The following is a 19622-nucleotide window of genomic DNA, read 5'->3' as shown; positions in this document are numbered from 1 at the left end:
AACCAGACAATGCACTAACTACTAGGGAGATGCAGCCCTGCACGTGTGGTTCATTCCCCAGCAGACACTGTCTTTCTGGCCTGAACTCAAACCCTCCCATCGCTCCTCACCCCCGCGCGCTGGCTCAGGTCTCGGCCGCGCTGTGGGTATCACATCGTGCACGGCTCAGCACACACGTGTCAGCGGGGAAGCGGAAGAGGCACAGGGATCGATGCCTTGTTACACACCTGCCAGCTTGGCACTGGATTTCTTTCTTCTTTTCTCCCCCTCCTGGAGACTTAACATTTGTATATAGTTCTTGTGAAGTACTTCAGTCAAATCCCAAACAATTGTTGCTTTTAAAAAAAAAAAGAAAGGTTAGCAGCACAAATTTTGGAGGAAAAAGGGTTTAGCACACTAGGGAAGGTGTAACAACTATTTTGAGAAATACTGATTTCTCTCTTTTTCATGCGTTGATCACATGATTTTGCATTTTCATGGAAGAAAAAAATAATCAGTAACTAAAATGATCATGAATGTTTACCTACCCTGTATTCAGTTGTGGAGCCACCAGTTCCTTTTGCAAAGGAAACTCAGCATTCATTGGGCAAATGAAAAAACTGCCTCTGAAATACTAAAAGAGATTTTTAATTGAAGAAAGACGTTACCTGTGGACCTGTAGAGTGCAACCCTGGCAGGAGATTTAGATACCAAAGTTGTGGTGATGCTTTTACTTGAGATAATGCCCTTTAAATTTTCTTTACGGTGCCTTTAAAAGCCAATGCTGCACAGCTGCACCATCTCGTGGTGTGACCAAGCCTTGCATGGCCCAAGCCTTTAAAACCCTCTCCATTTTCATGAAACTTTGATCACAGATGTATAAAAGCCAAGTGCACTCACTGCCAGACCATGCCACAGCTTGGCCTGCCACAGTCTAGTGCCACAAAGTCACCCCAGATCTCCTCTAGCTCCCATCCTTTCTGCCTACTCACAATCCTCTCTGGGATGCAATAGTCCAACCATTTTCCAATTGCAACCATCACCATCCCAAATACTTGCCTGTATCCCTCCAGTTATTATTTCAAGATCTATTCAGCAGATTAGAGATCAGGCCAGTGAGCTATTATTCATCTGAACCTGCCTTAACTGAATTACTAAGATGTGTTACAGAGGATTCAGATGAGATCAAGGCTCCTCTCGCTATTTAGAGTAAATATTAAAAGGGAAGTTAAGAGCTGTGATACAGAGCCAAGGGCAGGACCTGTGCGTGCTCAGTCTTAGCCCTACTCTTACACAGCATGTGGCCCCACTAAGCTAGAAATGGGCTCAGGTCTCAAAAAAACCCTTTCTCTCTTCTTATAAATGGATTTGCTCATGAAGGAACAAAATGGCCCAAGATACCAGATACTGTGCCCAAAAATTTCCGGTACATAAAAACACACATAAATTTTACATCTATCTACAGTTCTCAGCAACTCATGGTATGGCATGTAGTAACCAGGTGATTAGGTAGAGATTAGGAAAAATCCTAAAAACAATTTATAGAATGATTTTCCTATTAAAAACACACATGAAATTGTCAGACTTTCCTACTTCTGTGGGCTAATCTGCTAGCATGTGCTTAATTTACACCAAACTTCTTCAGCATGATACTTACATGCTACTGTCTGAAGGCCTAACTTGGAGATGTGTGCCAGATGAAAAGCAGCCTCACATGGTCATCTTGAACCAATTCAGCTCAAGTGAAAGGCAGCTCCCCCCAGTTCCCTCCGATTTGCTTTAGGGTGTAAATGCTGTTTGACCGTTAATGCCCGACCAGCGTCAGGTCACCTGCTCAAAATCACGACTGAGGGATGTACTCACAGCAGGCATTGCCAAGTGCTACAGAGGCAGATGCCGCTGCAGCCTGGAAGAAAATGCAGTGATGTGCCTCCTGATCTGCTTCCGAGGCCCCCGTTTATCCATGCAAACCAAGGGCAGCCAGGTGAGGAATCAACCGTCTGCTTTGGGGCGTGCCCTGAACGCAGTATGAGGGATACTGCACGCAGGAACTGAAAGAGGGCTGTACAGGAAACCCCACCAGTCTGCATCAGCTGTCTTCTCCCACCACCCTATCCCCTCCCAGAATCCAGGTTCTTGCTCCTTTCTCATCGACAGCTTCTGTACAGGCTTCAGTGGCTTTGGAAGCAGCAAGGTTAACTCTAATCTCAGCAGGTTAACAAAAAAAGAATGGGAACTGAACCCACCTGCCAAATATGCTGCTAGAGGAAGAAGCCCTTGATGCTCAGCAGTCAAGGCTTTAATCTTTATTAAAGCCCAGTAAATCCAAAAGGTGGGGACAGGAATGGAGCGAGAACTTGCTGGCCTGATTCAGTGAAGTCTTTGCCTTCCCGCCCCAGTATTTCCCCCAAGGAGAACAGCATGTGGAGGGAGAGGGGGATTTCTGGGGACTTCAGCTATATGCATTATCAGACATGAAGAAGATGAAAAAAATAACACATTTATTGTCCAACTGAATCAAAGCATGAAAAAAAAAATCACAAAGTTACACTATAAAGCAATTTGGTTTTCATCACAAAAGCTCATTCAAATCTGACAAAGAAAACAACCGTCAAGTCAGTAACTCCTCCAACAACCCTCAGACTCTTCAAGTGCAATGTTTATTGAAACACTGGGAATTCATAGGTGGTGTACATTGCATTTGTATGAACAAAACGATCAACCCTCATTATCTAGAAGAACAGTGGTTCTCAGAGGGGGTGATATGTTTCTGGCTTAACGGTGACTCCTCTGTTCGCCTTCAAGTAGCAACAGCCTTGTCCCAGCTGGAGTCCAGCCTGAGATGATGGCCAAGGCTGACGGGGCCCAGCTGCGTTTTGTTTCTTTGTCCAGCATTTTCTTGCAATTTACATCCTGGTCAAATGTGTCTACATCACTAAATTAAAAGGTGGTTGCAAAATTAAATGATGCCAGTTGCACAGAGAAGAGCAGTGGGAGGTACGATTACAGCACAGGGTCCAGCAAGGTCCAGGGGACACAGCTAAACTGACACAGCCATCACCGCAAAAACTCAGTTTGCTGCTGATTTAAATGATGACCAAATCTAACCTTCTTAAATTGCTGTTTGGGAAGGTGTGTAATTGCAGATGCGGACCTACTTGACTGAGTCAAATCGATCTCTATTAAGTCCAAGATGTTAGTGTATGTCCTGTGCTTCAGAAACGCTGATTAACACGGCATTAGGCAATTACAGGACAACACGCTCCTCAGCACAGCTCTCTTTGAAATAGCACTTGAGAAGGCTTTAAACAAAACACGCCTGGAAGCTTTTCAAGTTTGAGTTTGCCAACCTGTACAAACCACTATATTACCCAAAGATCATTTAATTTGCAGTAGCTCCAGCAGAACCAACAGAGGAGTCCAGGAGAACTTTGCCTGGTCTCCTGCCAGCATAGCTGGGTTGGTAGGAAGTCTGGATGGTGAAGGTCACTTGCCAGGAAAACTGCTGGAGACTGCAGGATCCCCTGGAGCTGCAGCCCACCTGGAAAAACCCTATCCCATCTTGCAGGCAATTTCAGAGAGGCTGGATTTCCTTCTGACTCAGAACACAATAAAAAGGGGAAAAAAATATTGGAAGGCATGTACATATATAGACTACCGTGTATTCAGTTTTGCAGACACTTAGTTTCAATCAGTCAGGATAGAACAACAGTATCTTTCTCACCACTACAAATGAGCTGTTTTATGAATTTTGAAATGCTTGTTTTACTGAGTAAAAGAAAGGCATCTTTATTCTAAGTAGCAGCTAAGGAGATTGGTAAAACAAAAACAAACAAAAAATATTCAAAAAACCCAACCCACCAGTACAAAGTAAAGGCAGTCTAGGTCATTCCAACCGATCATACAACTAATGTGCTATCTTGAGCCAGCTGCTTATTCTACCAGGCCTGAGGTTTTCTGCTCATAAAAGCATTAATAATATGTGCCTTTTCCTAGAAAGGAAGGCTCTGCCTAAGTCTTACTGTGTCAGATAAAAACTCCCAAAATAGACTTTCCAAGCAAATAAAGTGTTTTATTCAGATATTCATTTGGGTATGGCAGTGATGTTAAGAACAGCTATTCAAGTAGCTGAAGTAAGCCCTTCAAAAGAAGTCACACAGCTTTGAGACTTGAACAAATTATTGTATGATCTCATCCAAGAGATCTAAATAGCTGGAACATCTGCCAGAGTCACCACCAATTTACTTAGCAGAGTTCATCAGTAGTTCATCAGCTCTGTTTGCACAAGCAGGTGCCAGGGCAGTCAATAAGGAGTCCTATACATGTCTTAAAAAGAGGAGAGGGGGAGGAGAGTGGAACAGAGATGGGTGATTTTACTATCTAACACGGATGTGCTTTAGCAGGAGTAAGCCCCTGTCAAATTAGGACAGTGACTATTACTGAAGGAGAAGTGCAGAAATTCTTTTTCCCAGAGAAGTATTACATGCACAAGTAACTATATTGTTAAAATTTTTTATTTGTGACAGTAAAGAAACCATTCAATACCTGATTGACAACACTTCTCTCTCCTGAAAACACTCATATGGTATCTGTAGTGTTTCTCAAGTATCGCTGGATTGTTCATTGCATTAAAGTGTAAACAGCTCCATTATTAGAAGAAAAAAAAAAAAGAAAAAAGAAAGAAACATTGCCATTGCTTACTCCTCTGTTACGAAGTTCCCAATAGATCTTTAACAAGAAAGAAAAGAAGTCAGCTGGATTTTTACAATATAATGTGAAACAGAAAACTGACAGCTGGTTTTGCATAGTTAGCCCAGAGATTTTTAAGCAATTGCCCCATGCAAGTCTCACCTGCCCTCCTCGCCCCACAAAGGCATAACATCACAGCACCTTGGAAATCAGAGGCACAAACTTGTTTTTGTTTTACAAATAGGGCTGTGCGGTACTGTGGTTTATTAGTTTAAAAAGAATCTGTAAAACACAGGATTATGTGTTTGTAAATTATATAGCTACAGATTTTTTTACACTGAAATTTCAAAAGCTTCAACATCAGTACACACCAGTGTCATTCAGATACTTTATTGTCCCCAACCTGTCTAATCAAAATCATGCTGTGATAAAGTGATTGCATACACCAATAACCAAATCTCTTCAGGTGTTGAGTTTCTTCCATGTATAACTTTGCTGTTTAAAAAAAGATTAAAGGGCGAAACAAATAGACAAATTATTCTTCCAAAGCTACCTAAATGAACACAGCAATATTGTACATTTGCTAGGATCTTCCATTCAAAACCTGCCACGCTTCCTGGTGGTTAACAAGTATTCTGTGCACAGCCCTAGTTTACAAATGGCAATTTAATCGTAACACTTCAGTTGAATTTCAAGAATCTAAGGCATTCTGCCTTACAGCTTAATTTAAAAATACCTATACAGGCAAAAAACCTTTTTTAACCCGACATAAAAAGGACAACAGAACTTCAGGCCAGGCAGCAATTCTTTAGCTGAACAGAATGACCAACTGGAGAAGACTTTTTAATACTTCTATAATATCCAGAAATAGAATTGAAAACCAGGGTTTATAACAGCCCTGGTGACCTGCATGCATTAACTGCACTTCAAAATATGCAAGAGATTCAGGAAACAAGTATTTTTTCCTATTTTAACTTTTTAAAATCTTGTACTTAAAATACAATCAAATACCCGTATTGCAATTTTTACAAACATTCCACTCATTATCTGACTTTATGGACAGAACTATATTGCTTTGTTAAAATCTAGAAACTCTAAATATATAGCGTATGTATATTCACGCAAACATAACACTTGAAATTTCAAGTACAATGATAGTGTCAAAATAAACAACTACGACAGTTTGATGCCTTTGGCCAAATCTGAATACCCAGGGAAGTCCAAACCTGACTGCAAGCACTCCAAGTTTTATTTCAGTGGGAATGAGTTAAAAAAAACCCACAACCAAACACCAGAAATTATAGAAAAAACTCTTAAGATACTAGCGGAGATCAAAGCTGTTGCTAAGTTTTTCATCTTTGTATTGTCACCAAGTGTCATTTTAATGCTGTACTAAACTAAGGGATTTCTTTTGAAATTTGTGTATTTCAAGAGCCAAAATAAACAATACAGAACAAGTATGATTGACCAGAACATCATCAGAACCGTTCTCCCAGAAGCTGGTGCAGAAGTTCAGTTGTCCATTATATGCGGATTTTAAAACAATACAAGACACTTTAATAATCAACATTCATTCACAGACTTAAGGCAACTGGTTCATGAAATCGCTGCTTTCATAAATGCAAACTAATGACATGGTTCGTCTCACATACAACAGGTCACAACCGTTAAATGGCATGTCTCAGTGGGGTTACTTATTGTCTAATTGCAAGATTGTTTGGTCTAATGCTAGTGAGAAAGTCTTTGAATTTTTTCAGCCATTCCTATCATACCTGCACAACTAACTACAACCTGAATACTTCCCTGCAAACTGTATTTGAAGCCTAGAAGCTACAAACACAGTTGAAAATACTGCTCAGAGAACAACTTTTTGGCAGCTTACAGCTTCATTACTCTGAAGTCAAATACAAAATTAAACAATCTTAAACTGAAAGTAAATGTTAATGGACTAACCAGAATCCATACGTCCTTTTCCCCCCGTTTTTTTAAAATGTAAGGTTTTCTTTTTTTTTAATTTGACAGTTTTGTTGTTTGTTGTGGCACAGAATTATACAGTACTAAGGTAATGCCAACTGGTAAGAAAACAAAACGGTGATGCCGTACAGACTCATGAGCGTCACGGGACTGCCTCTAAATCCCTCGCTACAAGACACAGCGAGCAGCTGGAGCACAGCTGCACTGCAAGGGGGCAAGTCATCTTTCAGTTTTATACTGCACCTACAACAATCTACTCACTGCCTGTGTAGGCTGGCCTGCCCTTCTATGAATGAATTTGTTAAGCTGCTTCACCAATGTTTTAGACAAGGATGACAATCCAAGTCCATCGCAAAAATTTTTTTCCGAGTGATCAAGACTTTACAAGAAAAATAGAAAAGGCAAAGGGGATCTACTATTCAGAATTTAGCACTAGGCTAATTAGAAGCACCAACTACTCCATTTAGTCTTCTCTGATGACAGCCAAACATAGCTGTAATTTTTATGCTTGTAGATTTCTGGTGCAGATAATAATTAAAAGGTGACACTGGAAAGGGGAAGAAAAAAAAAAAAAAAAGGTGTGCCTTGTTCTTCAAAGGCTTAAAATATTTAAAAGTAGAGTACTTACAACACTACAGAAGATGCTAAGCAGGTTCTCAGATTCAGAGAACCTGACTTACTCAACTGCAAAGCCAGAGGACCAATTTTAGTCTAGGCTAGTAACTTCTGCTCTTCTAGCAAGACTCAATAAGGCTCCCAATCTGTACCTTACACCTTGGGGAAGAAGAAATAGAAACCAGAGATGTGGGAAAAACACTTTTTGCATTTTTACATACCAAAGAAAGGAGAGGGTTTCATCCCAATCAAAAAAAAAAAAAAAAAAAATCCTTTACAGGTCACCTTTAACTGAGTTCTCTGGTATATCCGATACCATAGGATTAATACATGGGGGTGGGTTATGAAGCCTGCATCTTCTTTATTGCCCAAGTTTGCAGCTTACAGAAAATGTTTCATAGCACAGGCACAGTGGCAAAAACAGTATAACAGCCGATGGTCAACTCCATTTGGTGAGTATACAGTAGCAGCAATCAAAAGAAAAAAGTACTCCAAACAGCTCAATACAGATCCAGCTTACCCAGATGGGTTTTCTTTAAGAAAAGAGTCTTAAACTAATAAATAGATCTCCTCCCCATTCTCCCAAGATAATGGTTCTCCAAAAAACAAGAGGCATGGCAGTTGTGCGTAAGCAGAGACAATAGAACTTCATCTGTCTAGAATAAAAGGTGCTTTAGATCTCTTAGCCACCTTATTTTCTCAATTCCATCATTTCCTAATACTCAAACAACTGCAGATATGTTCAAAAGTGTGCCCAAAATCATATCAGTGAAACAACCATGTAATTAACCCAAATCACCCCTCCCACAAACGCTTAAACCTTCTGAGCATGACAAAATGTAATACAACTTAATGTCATTGTGGAGACAGGAACCCAGCATCTTTGTTTCAACTTTTTCCTTTGTTATATATTACAGTGCTCTATAAAATTTTTCCTTTTTCCTTTTAAAGCATTTAGACAATACAAGACTAAAAGATGTCTGGAAATACGTCTTATACAAAAATGAATTTTTATCTTAAAATAACATTCAAAAAGGCACTTCATTCTGTAAGAAAAAATTCAGAGTCAGGTCAACTGCTCTAAGCAGGGGGTAAAATTGTCTGCATAGTGGGAGGGGAAGAAAGGGAGAGAAATTCAACTGCTGAAATACAAGCTTCTTTTTTGGCATGTTTTAAGAAAAGCTGATCCAGTAAAAGATGTCCATTTATGAAATTCATTAAAAGAGTCCCATTTAAAATAGCTTTTTTTTTTTTTTTTTTTCCTTTAAAAAAGTAGTCTGAACTCATGACCTTAGGAGTCAGGCTTCTGAAGGCTTAATAGCATCACTCATGATTGTCCTTCGTGTCCAATGTAACAGGAAGATCAAGAGTAGCACTTCTGACAGGGGTGACCTCCCCAAAGCTTACATTTGAAAGAGCTGAAAAAGATGGAGACAGCCTCTAGCAACTGCAATCTAGTAGCAGAAGTCAGTCAAAGTTAAGGGCTACCTGTTGCAGAGTTTATGAAGCATACTGTAAACTTCTTCCTCTTTGCTTAGTCCTTCAAAGAAAGGAATAAGATCTAGCAGCTCTGTGTCTGTCATGTCATCAAACCAGGACTGCACAGGCACCTGAAACAAAGCAACCAACAAATACTAAGATGACTTCATGATATGAAGAATGTGTGAGTTTTGCCTGTGTAGATCTGTAGACTCACTGTCATCACAGTACGGCAAATTGCTAGTCACTATCATTCAAGTAGAGTACCAGGTTCAAGTCCACATTTTCTAGCATGCAACATCAACCCCAAATCCAACTGTAAAACAGGTGACCTTCCAAACCCAACTGTAAAACAGCTGACATGCAGCTGACCTTCTTCTACACGTCCAGGTAACCTACATGACCCAACACTGGAAAGCTCAATTTGCTCTGCCTCCTTGGTATTCAGAATAGACTAGAAGGAAGATACAGGTTATGAAGCTGTACTGACGCTTTGTTTACAGGCAAGTCTTTTTTCCCCTCTAAGTATTATCGGTGTGAGTCACTAAACATAGGCATGCAGCAACAACCTGTTCTGGCATGAGGCTGAGGAGGAAATATTTAAACAGCGAATAGAGAACAGTTCTCCAATTAAAATACAAGCCTTGAGAGCAGGTTCAGAAAATAATGCATATAATAACACTTCTTAAATAGGTGGGCTGGATTTGGGGAAGGAATTCTGTGTATCTTCACTATGGAAGTATACTGAGGTTTTTTAAAGACTATCTTGGATCTTGTTACAAGCTCTGGTTTCTGCAGAGACTCGAATATCAGTTAGCTAGCAGCACTTTTCTATACATGATTAAACCACTCTGACAAGGCCCTTAATTTCATCTCCCAAATTTCTACAGCTCATTATTTTCTTGGCACTGAATTCCAAGATACCAAATGACGATCTGGATCAGGTTTTTAATTTTAACCATGAACATAAATTAGAGCTACAGCTCCTGGTTATTATAAATAGCAACTTTAAACCATGTGTGGCACCAACCAGAAAAACGTTTTCACCCAATCATTTAGGGTGTCACAGTATTGAGATCTGAATTTAAAAGCTGAATGCTGCAAGATAAATAGCTCATGTAAAAACCCAGTGCTATTCCAGAGAGGCAGGACCATGCAAAACAGCGTCCCTAATAAAAACTTCCTACGTTAATATTCACAGTGCACAAAAAAGGCAGCCTAAAATCATCAAAGAAAACATTGCACAGCCTGGTTGTTTAAAAGTCAGTATATCTAAGGGGAGTTCCAGCTTGCTATCCTGGCAGCTACAGAACAGATGTGAGCATCAGTTCTGATTGCAGCAATGGAGGGAGGAAAGGCCAGACCATTCCATCACAGCTTCTGGAGCAGATACAAAACACACAGTGAAAGTGAGCATTGTTCCTAATTATTCTCCCCTGAAGTACTGTTGTCTTTTATCCTTATTCCTAAAACTCGATGAACTTGTCAACTTACATTTGATTATGAAGTGAGTTATCACAAAAAATACTTAAGAAGCATAATAACACAACAAGATCGTGATTTTTCTTCTTCCCCTTAGCCACAAATACAAAACTCAGATAGTAACCAGTAAAGCATTAATTATCTTGTCTAATAAAATATTTTCATTCACACAATGAAAAAAGATGGGGTACCAAAAGCAGTTCAAGGTAACCATCCTTTCTGTTGTTATCACCACTGCAAAGAACAAAAACTATGCTGGAGGGCAGCTTCGCTTTTTAGAGCTAGGTTAGTTATGCAGGTTCTACACTGCTTATTATTTCTCAAAACTGATGGACTTCATGCCAGAAGCTAAAACTGAAAGCAGATGAACAGTCACGACTCTGACACGCTGTCAAGATCAGTTTGCCTTAGTCCTTCACCATTTGGCAGTGAATACCAGAACCTACCTGCAGTCCAAGAAAATACAGAAACTAATACAGTTAGCGTTCTGAAAGGCTACTTTCCGAATTAGAAAGTCTGGGCAAGGACCAGAAAGTTAAAGTTACGCTTGAGTACTTCAAATGCTAAGAATACTTACTGCATTTTCAGGATGGAAGATGTAAGATGCAGGAGAATTATCTACTATAATAACTTTACTCAGCTCACGTCCCAGTCGACTCAGATCCTTCACATAATTTCCTCGGTGGAAAACACAGGATTCTCTAAAGAGCCGTGCCCTGAACACACCCCAGCGATCCAGTAAGTCAGCTACTGGGTCTGCATACTTAAAGAGAGAAGTTAGAAACATAAAGTTAGTAATGTACAGATAAGACTAATTCACAGAACTATACAAAGAAGGGACACAAAATAATCTCAGATAAAATGCCTTTTCTTCATTTTCTTCCCTGCTCCTTGTTAATTAACTTACATGCCTGCAAACCTGAAGCGATTATAATAGAGAGGTTAACGCAAAAGTAGGACGCTTATCTTTCTACAGAAAGCTAACTTGTACTCTAATGTTTTCTGTGATTTATCAATTAGGTTTTATTCTTAGGGCTAACTTACAGTTACCCTAGGAGTTACCTAGAAGCTGATGGATCCAGAGGTCTCACCTAACATTACCATAAAATCAGCCAATGCTAACAGACAATCTCTATGAAGACATTTCCACAGCTGACTCATTTCCATGTGTCTCTGAAGATAAACTGCAATGAACACATCTGAGCTTGATGTAGCTTTTTCAAATGATGCCCTTGGAGCGACTGGATCAGTAAAACCTTAAGATTACCAAATTGCATAATGGGGCCATAAAAGATCAAAGATGTTATTAGGGAAAATACCCATGTACAATACTGGGAAATTCTCATTTTATATATAATACTTTTGAGGCACAGCTTAGAATCCAACAATTGATATAGTATCCAAATAAACCAGAACATGAAATAAGCATGTACTTGAAAATGGTAGCTTTAACTTGTTTTTGTAGGGCATGAATTACCATTTTCCTGTATTTTAAACCGAGAAACCAAATTGATGTTGAAATCAATCATCTTTTGACTATGAAAACTGCTAGACATCTAACTGTAGTATGAAATTGTGCCATTATTTAGGATTTTCACAATGTGACTGAACAGAACATGGTAAATGGAGTGCAGGGAGGAATCCTCTGATAAGAAGGCACTATAGCAGATCAAACAGGGTCCTGTCCCCTTCCACCATCTATACACTAAGTTGGAGTAAAAGCTTACTATACTAGAGTTTTATTTAGAAATGTAATTTTACAAACAAGACACCACAAATACAATACATTGAAGGAAGTGAAGAATTTAAGATGTCTACTACTGTAATGTCTACCACAAAACTACCTACGAGGTACTACTGCTACTGGAGACCAGAGGGCACAAAATATTCCTGTTGATGTTTCAAGCTTTAAAAAATGTCTGATTTTCTAACTCCAGATTGCAATTGTACCTTGACAGAACAAAAATGTGTTCCCAATTTTTAGATGCAGTAAATTTCTGAATCACTGATTATGTACATAGTGTTAAATACAGTGTATTTTATTTCATGCCCAGCTTTAATATACTGTTTTACTCGCACGCTATTTGTTCTAATTTCTCACTATAACCATGGTAACTTGTAAGCCTTTCATATTGGCATTATGAGCAATGCATGGAGGCTACATTATGAGACAAGCCCATATGTGATGGTGTTACCATGGAAACACTTACCCACACACTAGCAGACAAAGTACACACTGTCAGACAAAGAAGCAAAAAAGAAGGGGAAAAATTAAGATAGTACCAACTGTAGAAATAATTATCTATAGAAAACCCAACCAAAAGTCCACTGACTAGCACCATAAGGGCTAATGAGATGAACAGAGGAACAAACCTTGGCTAGACTGGCTGTGAAGAGTACACATTCAAAGAGCTCTCCCATCCTCTGAAGAAACTCATCCACATGTGGTCGTTTCAATACATAAACCTGGAATGATAATGACTATTTAGGTCAAATGGTGTTTAAGGTAAAAAGAAAGGAAAAAAAAAAAAAACAAACACTCCTGTAATCCTAACACACTTGAAGAAACAAAAGTTAACATGGAAGCAGTTCAAATCAAATACTGAAGAAAAAGAGTATACAAGATAAAAGTAGCCATCCAATAATGAGAAATTTGAATGCATGGGCTGCCAAGACCCATGCTGATTATGCAATTGCAAATGCTGTGCATCATCTGGAGTGATGCTTCTTGAAAAATCTCATTAAAAGCAAAGAGAGACAGTCGGGCTTCTCAAGAAGTGAGGATTCAGATCTCTCAACCAACATTATTTTGGTGCTGGTGTCCTCAGTCCTGAAGAGCTTTACAGAAGGAATAAATCTGATGAAACCTCTAAGATGACAGGAATTGCACAATAGGGAACCGTTTTCGTCCTGTGGCTAATTCTTTCATTTTTTAAATTCCAGGCGCTAAGTACCGTATCTCACTATGGATAGTTATCAGTTATCTGGCTCTGCAGAGAGCTTTCAACAAAAATCTTCATAGCACCATACCGAATGTCTAGTAAATGTCACTTTCAAAATTCAGTGGCAAAGTCTACAGCATCTTCTACTGTGACTTTGTCATAAAGATCTCTTTTAGCATCTCCCTCCTCCTGAGCAGCTTGGTTTCAGCAATGTTATATTGCTTTTTTGTGCTGACAAGCATACAGGCAGCTTGGCTGCCTACTGTCAACAACCGGATTAATAGATATTAGAGCCTTCTTCCTCTCTTTTCAGAGCAAGCAAGATGATTTGCATTCACAGAAAATACCAAGATGAGGTAACTGCTGCTCAGAAAGCTTAGAAGTAGTTCAGAATAAACTGGGAAGCTGAAGAGGGGAGCCTGCTTGAAAAATATTTACCTATCTTGTATGCAGTTAGATTAAAAGTTTGAGAGAAAACACTGGCAGCATTTTATCTTCTTTGTTTGGCAAATACTCCTTAACACTGGAAATTTCAACTGAAGAAGTCTGGCAAAGAACTGAATTCAGGAAGAATTGCATGACTGATGCAATTTCAGGAATTTCTTTCTTTGACACGTAGAACTAGATTAATTGTATGCATTTTACTAAATTCATATTATTAAAGAGGTAAAACAACATAAGGTACCCAGAGAAAAAAAAAGCCTGAAGAAGAAAAATACAGAAATGCCAGCTTGAACTGAAGTGTAACAATTAAAGCCTTTAGCAAAAGAAGAAAAGTTGTATAATAGGGACTTGAAATTGAAAACCTAAATCTGAAAGCAAAGTTTTATTAAAAACATGTATGATGGAGCTGTACCTTAACGACTAAAGCAGAAATGTTAATTACTTTTCCACTTTATGTAGCATATAGCTCATAGCATGAAGACTTGATCTGCTTTAAGTTATTTCTATGAACTTTACCTAAACTACTTCTGGCCTCTCAAATTCAAACAATACATTCAAACTCTGATACAGCTAATAATTTACAAACCTGATTTATTTAAAATTTTTTTTAAACAACCACAGCAACACCTAATCAATCAAATAAATGTGACAGTTTTTGAATTAGACAGTTAACAGATGTACTTCAACACCACTCTCCTTCCAGATAATTATAGCAAAGCTTCCTCTATTTTATTAGGCATAAACCAAGTCATTTCCTCTCCTATAACAATGCAATTAATTTTTCACTTAGTTGTTCACAAAGTTGTTTGGTAGTATTTCCTTTCCTATCATATCTTCACGTCGTTAAAGATACCGGTAGAAAGCCTGTTGCAGTCCCTTTGCATTTGGGTACCCAGAAAGATACTATCCAAACTTGCCAGTTGTAAGAGGAAAGAAAGATGCACATTACTACTTAACTCTACAGTTCATAAGAAGTTCTTAATTGTTTACTGTTAAATTATATTCCTACGCTTATTTTTGAGGGCACGAAAGGGACACCCCAAAATCTTAAAAGTCATTCTTGGATACTTAGTGCTGGAATCTAGTATTTGTTTCCCTTTTAAATCTAGTGTTTTCAGTTACAGCAAAACAAGTCTCCTCTTTGCTCTCCATCCCTATCTATGCCTGTGTCAGTGAAGTATTTCCACTTGGAATGTAATTACAAACTCCGAGCCAAGGATATGAACTTTGCTGCTTGCAACATAACCCACCTCATCCATAAAGAGAGCATACAGTAAATCAACCCAGTAGCTACAGATCGAGAGCTCCTTAGCCACAGGCTTGTGGACAAAAGTGGGCTTATAAAAGCAAGTATTTGCAATATGTGCTCTTTTGGCGATCTGTAGGTCTCCTAATACTGCAACTAGTCAGTATTAGCTATAAGTACACAGCATTTTAATTTGTATTGTCTCTCTTCAGCAGTTTAGATCTCCTGATCCACCACAGAGCACCCTCAACCTCCTCTACATGATTTTCCTCTGGTGTCCTGCCTTAAATCTTACCTATTGGGTAAGATTTCCTTCTCATGGTAAATGCCTTATTAAATAATAAATACCATCTCTTAGATGAGGTCTCACCGAATTTCTCTCATAATTCTCTCCCCCTCTAAAAAGCCCCAACTCCTTCACCCTTTGGGTTTTTTAATTTTTTTAAAAACAACAGGGTTTTTTGCAGAACAACATATCTTAATACTCCGGATGGTTATTCTCCTTGAAGTTTTTTTTTTTTTGAGAAGTCCTACTCAGATCCTGGAAGCAACTGCAAGTGTACTGGTATCCTGGGCTACAAAATCTCTTTGGTTTACCTCACATAAAAAGCTTTCTTCAGCTGACAGTGCAGCTCTTTTCTCCTCTTCCTCCTCATTTGGAATTTTTTCCCCTTTACTTTGTTAGCGGCTGGTCTTGAATCTCAATGCTCCATGGTTATTTGTGGCTTGGCTTTTTCCTCTGTTGCATGATGTCTTCAGTTTAAGTCTCTAGACTAACTGGCTCCTGGCATTTTTCTGAGATTTATATAGTGTCTTCAGGGCACTAAAAAAAACCCCTCCAGTTTTTCTGTATTGTATGCTCACTAATTTCTTCCTTATCACAGTAAGAATTTAGAGGAATACAGTCTTTTTTTTTTTTTTTAAAATTTAAAATGAACCCTACTCTTAAAATGTTAAGGCACAAATCAAGCACTAGGCATGTTTTCACAGGATTCTGTACTTACAACTGCTAATGGCAGAACACAAGTAATTATCTTTAATTGTTTTCAAGCATTTGGTATATCCACATACATTTTCTATACCACAGAGCAGTCTTAACCTAAAAAGACTCAGTATTTGCAAACCAAAGAGAAACCCAGCTTAGTTTTAATCAATTAAATAGGACACAAAGAATTGCCTTTCAAAACCAGCTTTGCAATAACAAAATCTTCAAGTAATGACAAAGAAATCTGCCCATGACAACTCCAGCTTCTGTAATCTCCTGTTTTGTGGGCTGGGTGCATCTTCTTTACAGTGAGCAGAAAGTAAGATGCGTTCTTGAGCCTCGTTTTTCTGATTCACACAGTTGTGGTTGCCTCCCAGTGCAAGTAACCAAGAATAGGCCAGCTAGAACGGATACAGCCTATCCTGGATTACTTGAACCAGGCTACAGCCTTCTGTAAGAAAATCAATGAACTTTGTCCTTCATAGAAATGAAGTTTATTACTCAAACAATGTTTCCCCCACCAATAAAAAACATTTTGTACGTTACATTCAAAGATACACACCAAACATTTCTTTGGCTTTCAACAACTAAAAATAAGCAATTGTTAATTGAATTTAAAAAAACAAAACCAAAACCACTTAAAAACTAGTTTTACTCACTTAATAAACAAATTACATTCAATAATGAAATTTCAAGTAACACCAAATCACCCTCTTCCTGACGGCCTTCTTTACTTTGTGACACCAACAGCAAGGCACAAAGGCACTGCAAGTCAATTTGGATAAAAGACAAAGGACCACCATACCCTAAAAATTTTCACTCATTGGGGATTAAAGCTATATTTAATGCACAGTTTCTAATCTGAGGGTTGTGATTGCTCTGCACTTGCTTAAATGGGAAGCATGCGATGAAAGAGAAGACATGTTCTTGCAGCGTACCAAACAGGTTGAACATCTTTTCTCCAGCCACTACTTTCATCCTCAGTAAACTTCCTCTAAAGTGCACTCTCAGTTGCAACACATTTCACTGGACTTCCCACAGTTTCTCACTTACAATTTGGTAGAGCAGGGGACCAGCTCTGATTTCCTTTTATTCAGAGAACCAGACAAAAATGAGAGAATTGGCCAGAAGAGTGTCAGCTTGCATTAGAACTGCCCTTTTGTATCTGTGCCATCATTTCCAACACAAAGCGTGGGATTCATCTCCTGTAACTTTAGCTGCCCTGTAGACGGGTAGACGGGCACAGTCTCTGCAGGCATCTGAAGACCCATAACAGAAGGAGAGAGGGGTACCTCCACACGTGAGTTATCCTTGTAAAATAAAATGACAACTCTTTTCTAAAGACAATGTAAATTAAGCTACAGAAAGAAAGATGTGAGAGGGACAAGGGGTGTTCAGAAAAGCTATTTTTTAATCCAGGGAAGCTGGTTTACCCAAGTACCCTTTAAGATGATGACTGAACTGTCCTCCCCACAGAAGAACAAGAGACTCTCTGACCTCTGGATTATAAATGACATAAGAGAAAATAAACTCCCCAAACAAAAGACAGTCTTTTTTGAATACCTTTGTTGCACAACAAAAAATTACAACATTTACCACGAACAAAGCTTGTTAGATAAGTCAGTCTCAAAACTCTTTCAAGCATACAGCAACTGAATTTCCCAGAACTTGAATTTCTGTTATAGATCTGAAGAATCTTGTATAATTTCAAATTTCCTTCTGAATGAGCACTTCTGAAATGGTGTTCTCCATTTGTTTTTCATGGGGTTCAGTCTAAGGCAGAGTTCAAGTACAACAGTACTGTATCATACAATCTCCTGCTTGATAAGACACCAGGCTTACTGGTAAAACAGGTAGGGATGTGGACTATGGACAGCATGGTTCCACAACATTTCACATATCCCGTGATATTTTGAACAGATGGAAGTACTTCCCAGTGCCAGTGATTAATCTTTGAGTATATAAACTGCTTAAGAAAATGGACAAGCATTATACAGATGACAAATTCTGACAGGTAACAAAAATTGTTGATATTGGCTTGTTTATGCTCCAAATTAATAAAAAACTACAGGTTTGAAGTGCGAACCAGCTGTCAAAGCTCTACAGCTTGTGTTAATGCACGTCAGACTAAGCCTGGATGATAGTACATTACTTTGCCTGCAGAGGTATTACAAACACAGGAATTCAAGATTTTGCCTATTCTGCATACCATATAAATTACCTTTATTTCAAGCATCACAAATTCCTTACAATTAACTTCATTTCTACCACCCAGATGCAACTGAGATATTTACCTATTTTAGAGATGAAGAACTTGAAATACAAAGGGATTAAGCAATTTCCTTGAAACCTGCAGGAAGTCTCCAGCAAAGCACAGTCAGAGGCTAACTTCACTTGACCTTCTCTGTCAAGAGCATCCTTCGTCCTGTTCATTGTTTAGGGTATGCACAAATCCACTCCCTTTGAGCAGGTTTTTTTTTTTTGTTTTGTGTGTGTTGTGTGCCCCACTCCACACCCCCACCCCCCCCTTCCCCAGTCAACTTGAGTGTATTATGTTTGGTGAAGAATCTGCAAGTTTGCAGCAGGGAATAGAAAAGCAACAGGCTTTTGAAGTGCTTGAGTGTAATGCCCAAACAGTCTTTTATGGGTTTTGTTTCAAAATATAAATACACAATCTCGACAAGCTAAGTGATCACAATCATAAGCCATTCAAAATTGTTTGGCAACCTATTTTATTCCCTTTCAAAAGCATTCTAGAAAGTTTTAGGAGAGAAAATGTCTGTGTTAACAGCACCAAACACAACTAAAGCCCACATCAAATGAAGACCAACAATATCACAATGCAAACCTCCTAAAACATCACTTACATGTTTTAGGCATTCAACTCTGGTGAACGTTACAGGTTTAAGTACCCCAGATACGGAATTTTTCTACATAATACAGATACAGTGTAAAAACTATCAAAGCAACTATCACTTTAAAACACATAACTATTTTAAGAGTGACAATTACACGGATGGTTTTCATAACAGGAAATCAAACATGAACTAACTTTATGATCTAACAATTACTCCAAGATGAAAATACGAACCTATTTGTCCAAGTGAAAATCCATATAAAAGACAACATTTCAAAAATTATTTAAAATCTCCATTAAATCATATCTAGGGAAGATTTGCAAATCAATAACTGCATTATTTTTAACCTACAACAACCAACAGAATGTGTTTTAAAAAACATGCAAGATTCATATATGAGAAGGGCTCAACTTCACATTAAACAGTATAACCTGTCTCTAGCAGGAACATTAATGTCTGTCTGAAGAGGAAAATTTATGGCACTGTGATTTATTTCATTCAACGTTTTCAGAAATGACTACTGATTAAAGACACCAAGCTAAGATACATGCAGGGAACTGATTTTCAAATTATGGGTGTTTTGCATTTACTGAAAACCATTTCACAAAGTCTTAAGAGAAGTTCTTAAAGAATAGGACACAAAAATTAGTCTCGTCGTCATTTTGTACAGATCTTTTAAAGATGCTGAAGTGTATAAAAAGTCATATCAGAGGAACTTAAATTACTTACAGGAAGAAAAGGGGACAGAACTTAAACATAGATTGCCACAAAAAACTAAAGAAATGTCTGTTCTTCCTTAATACTTTTATAAAGCTTTGTCCATATAAACTACCAACAGACATTAGCCAAAATATGTCATGTTTGTCTGTAGAGGGGATGAGAAATGTAGTATTCAATTAGTTTTTTTCTGGGCCTAGCAATATTTGAAA

The 19622-nt window shown here is 38.4% G+C and overlaps 1 protein-coding gene across 3 annotated transcripts in view; it reads right to left on the bottom strand.

Annotated features, from left to right (window-relative positions):
• Positions 1-2458: 2458 nt before the first annotated feature.
• Positions 2459-19622, bottom strand: part of CTDSPL (CTD small phosphatase like) — an 85509-nt gene continuing 68345 nt past the window's right edge. For all 3 annotated transcript variants that reach the window (XM_074830686.1, XM_074830705.1, XM_074830694.1), the window contains 3 exons: positions 12592-12684; positions 10796-10981; positions 2459-8867 (listed from right to left, as the gene is read on the bottom strand). In XM_074830686.1, coding sequence (XP_074686787.1) covers positions 8742-8867; positions 10796-10981; positions 12592-12684 — 405 coding nt within the window. In that variant the 3' untranslated portion in view covers positions 2459-8741. The remainder of the gene's footprint in view (positions 8868-10795; positions 10982-12591; positions 12685-19622) is intronic.

This window comes from Strix aluco, chromosome 1 (genome assembly GCF_031877795.1).
Source record: "Strix aluco isolate bStrAlu1 chromosome 1, bStrAlu1.hap1, whole genome shotgun sequence".
NCBI classification, from domain to species: domain Eukaryota; kingdom Metazoa; phylum Chordata; class Aves; order Strigiformes; family Strigidae; genus Strix; species Strix aluco.
This window is presented reverse-complemented; position numbering and strand designations above follow the sequence as displayed.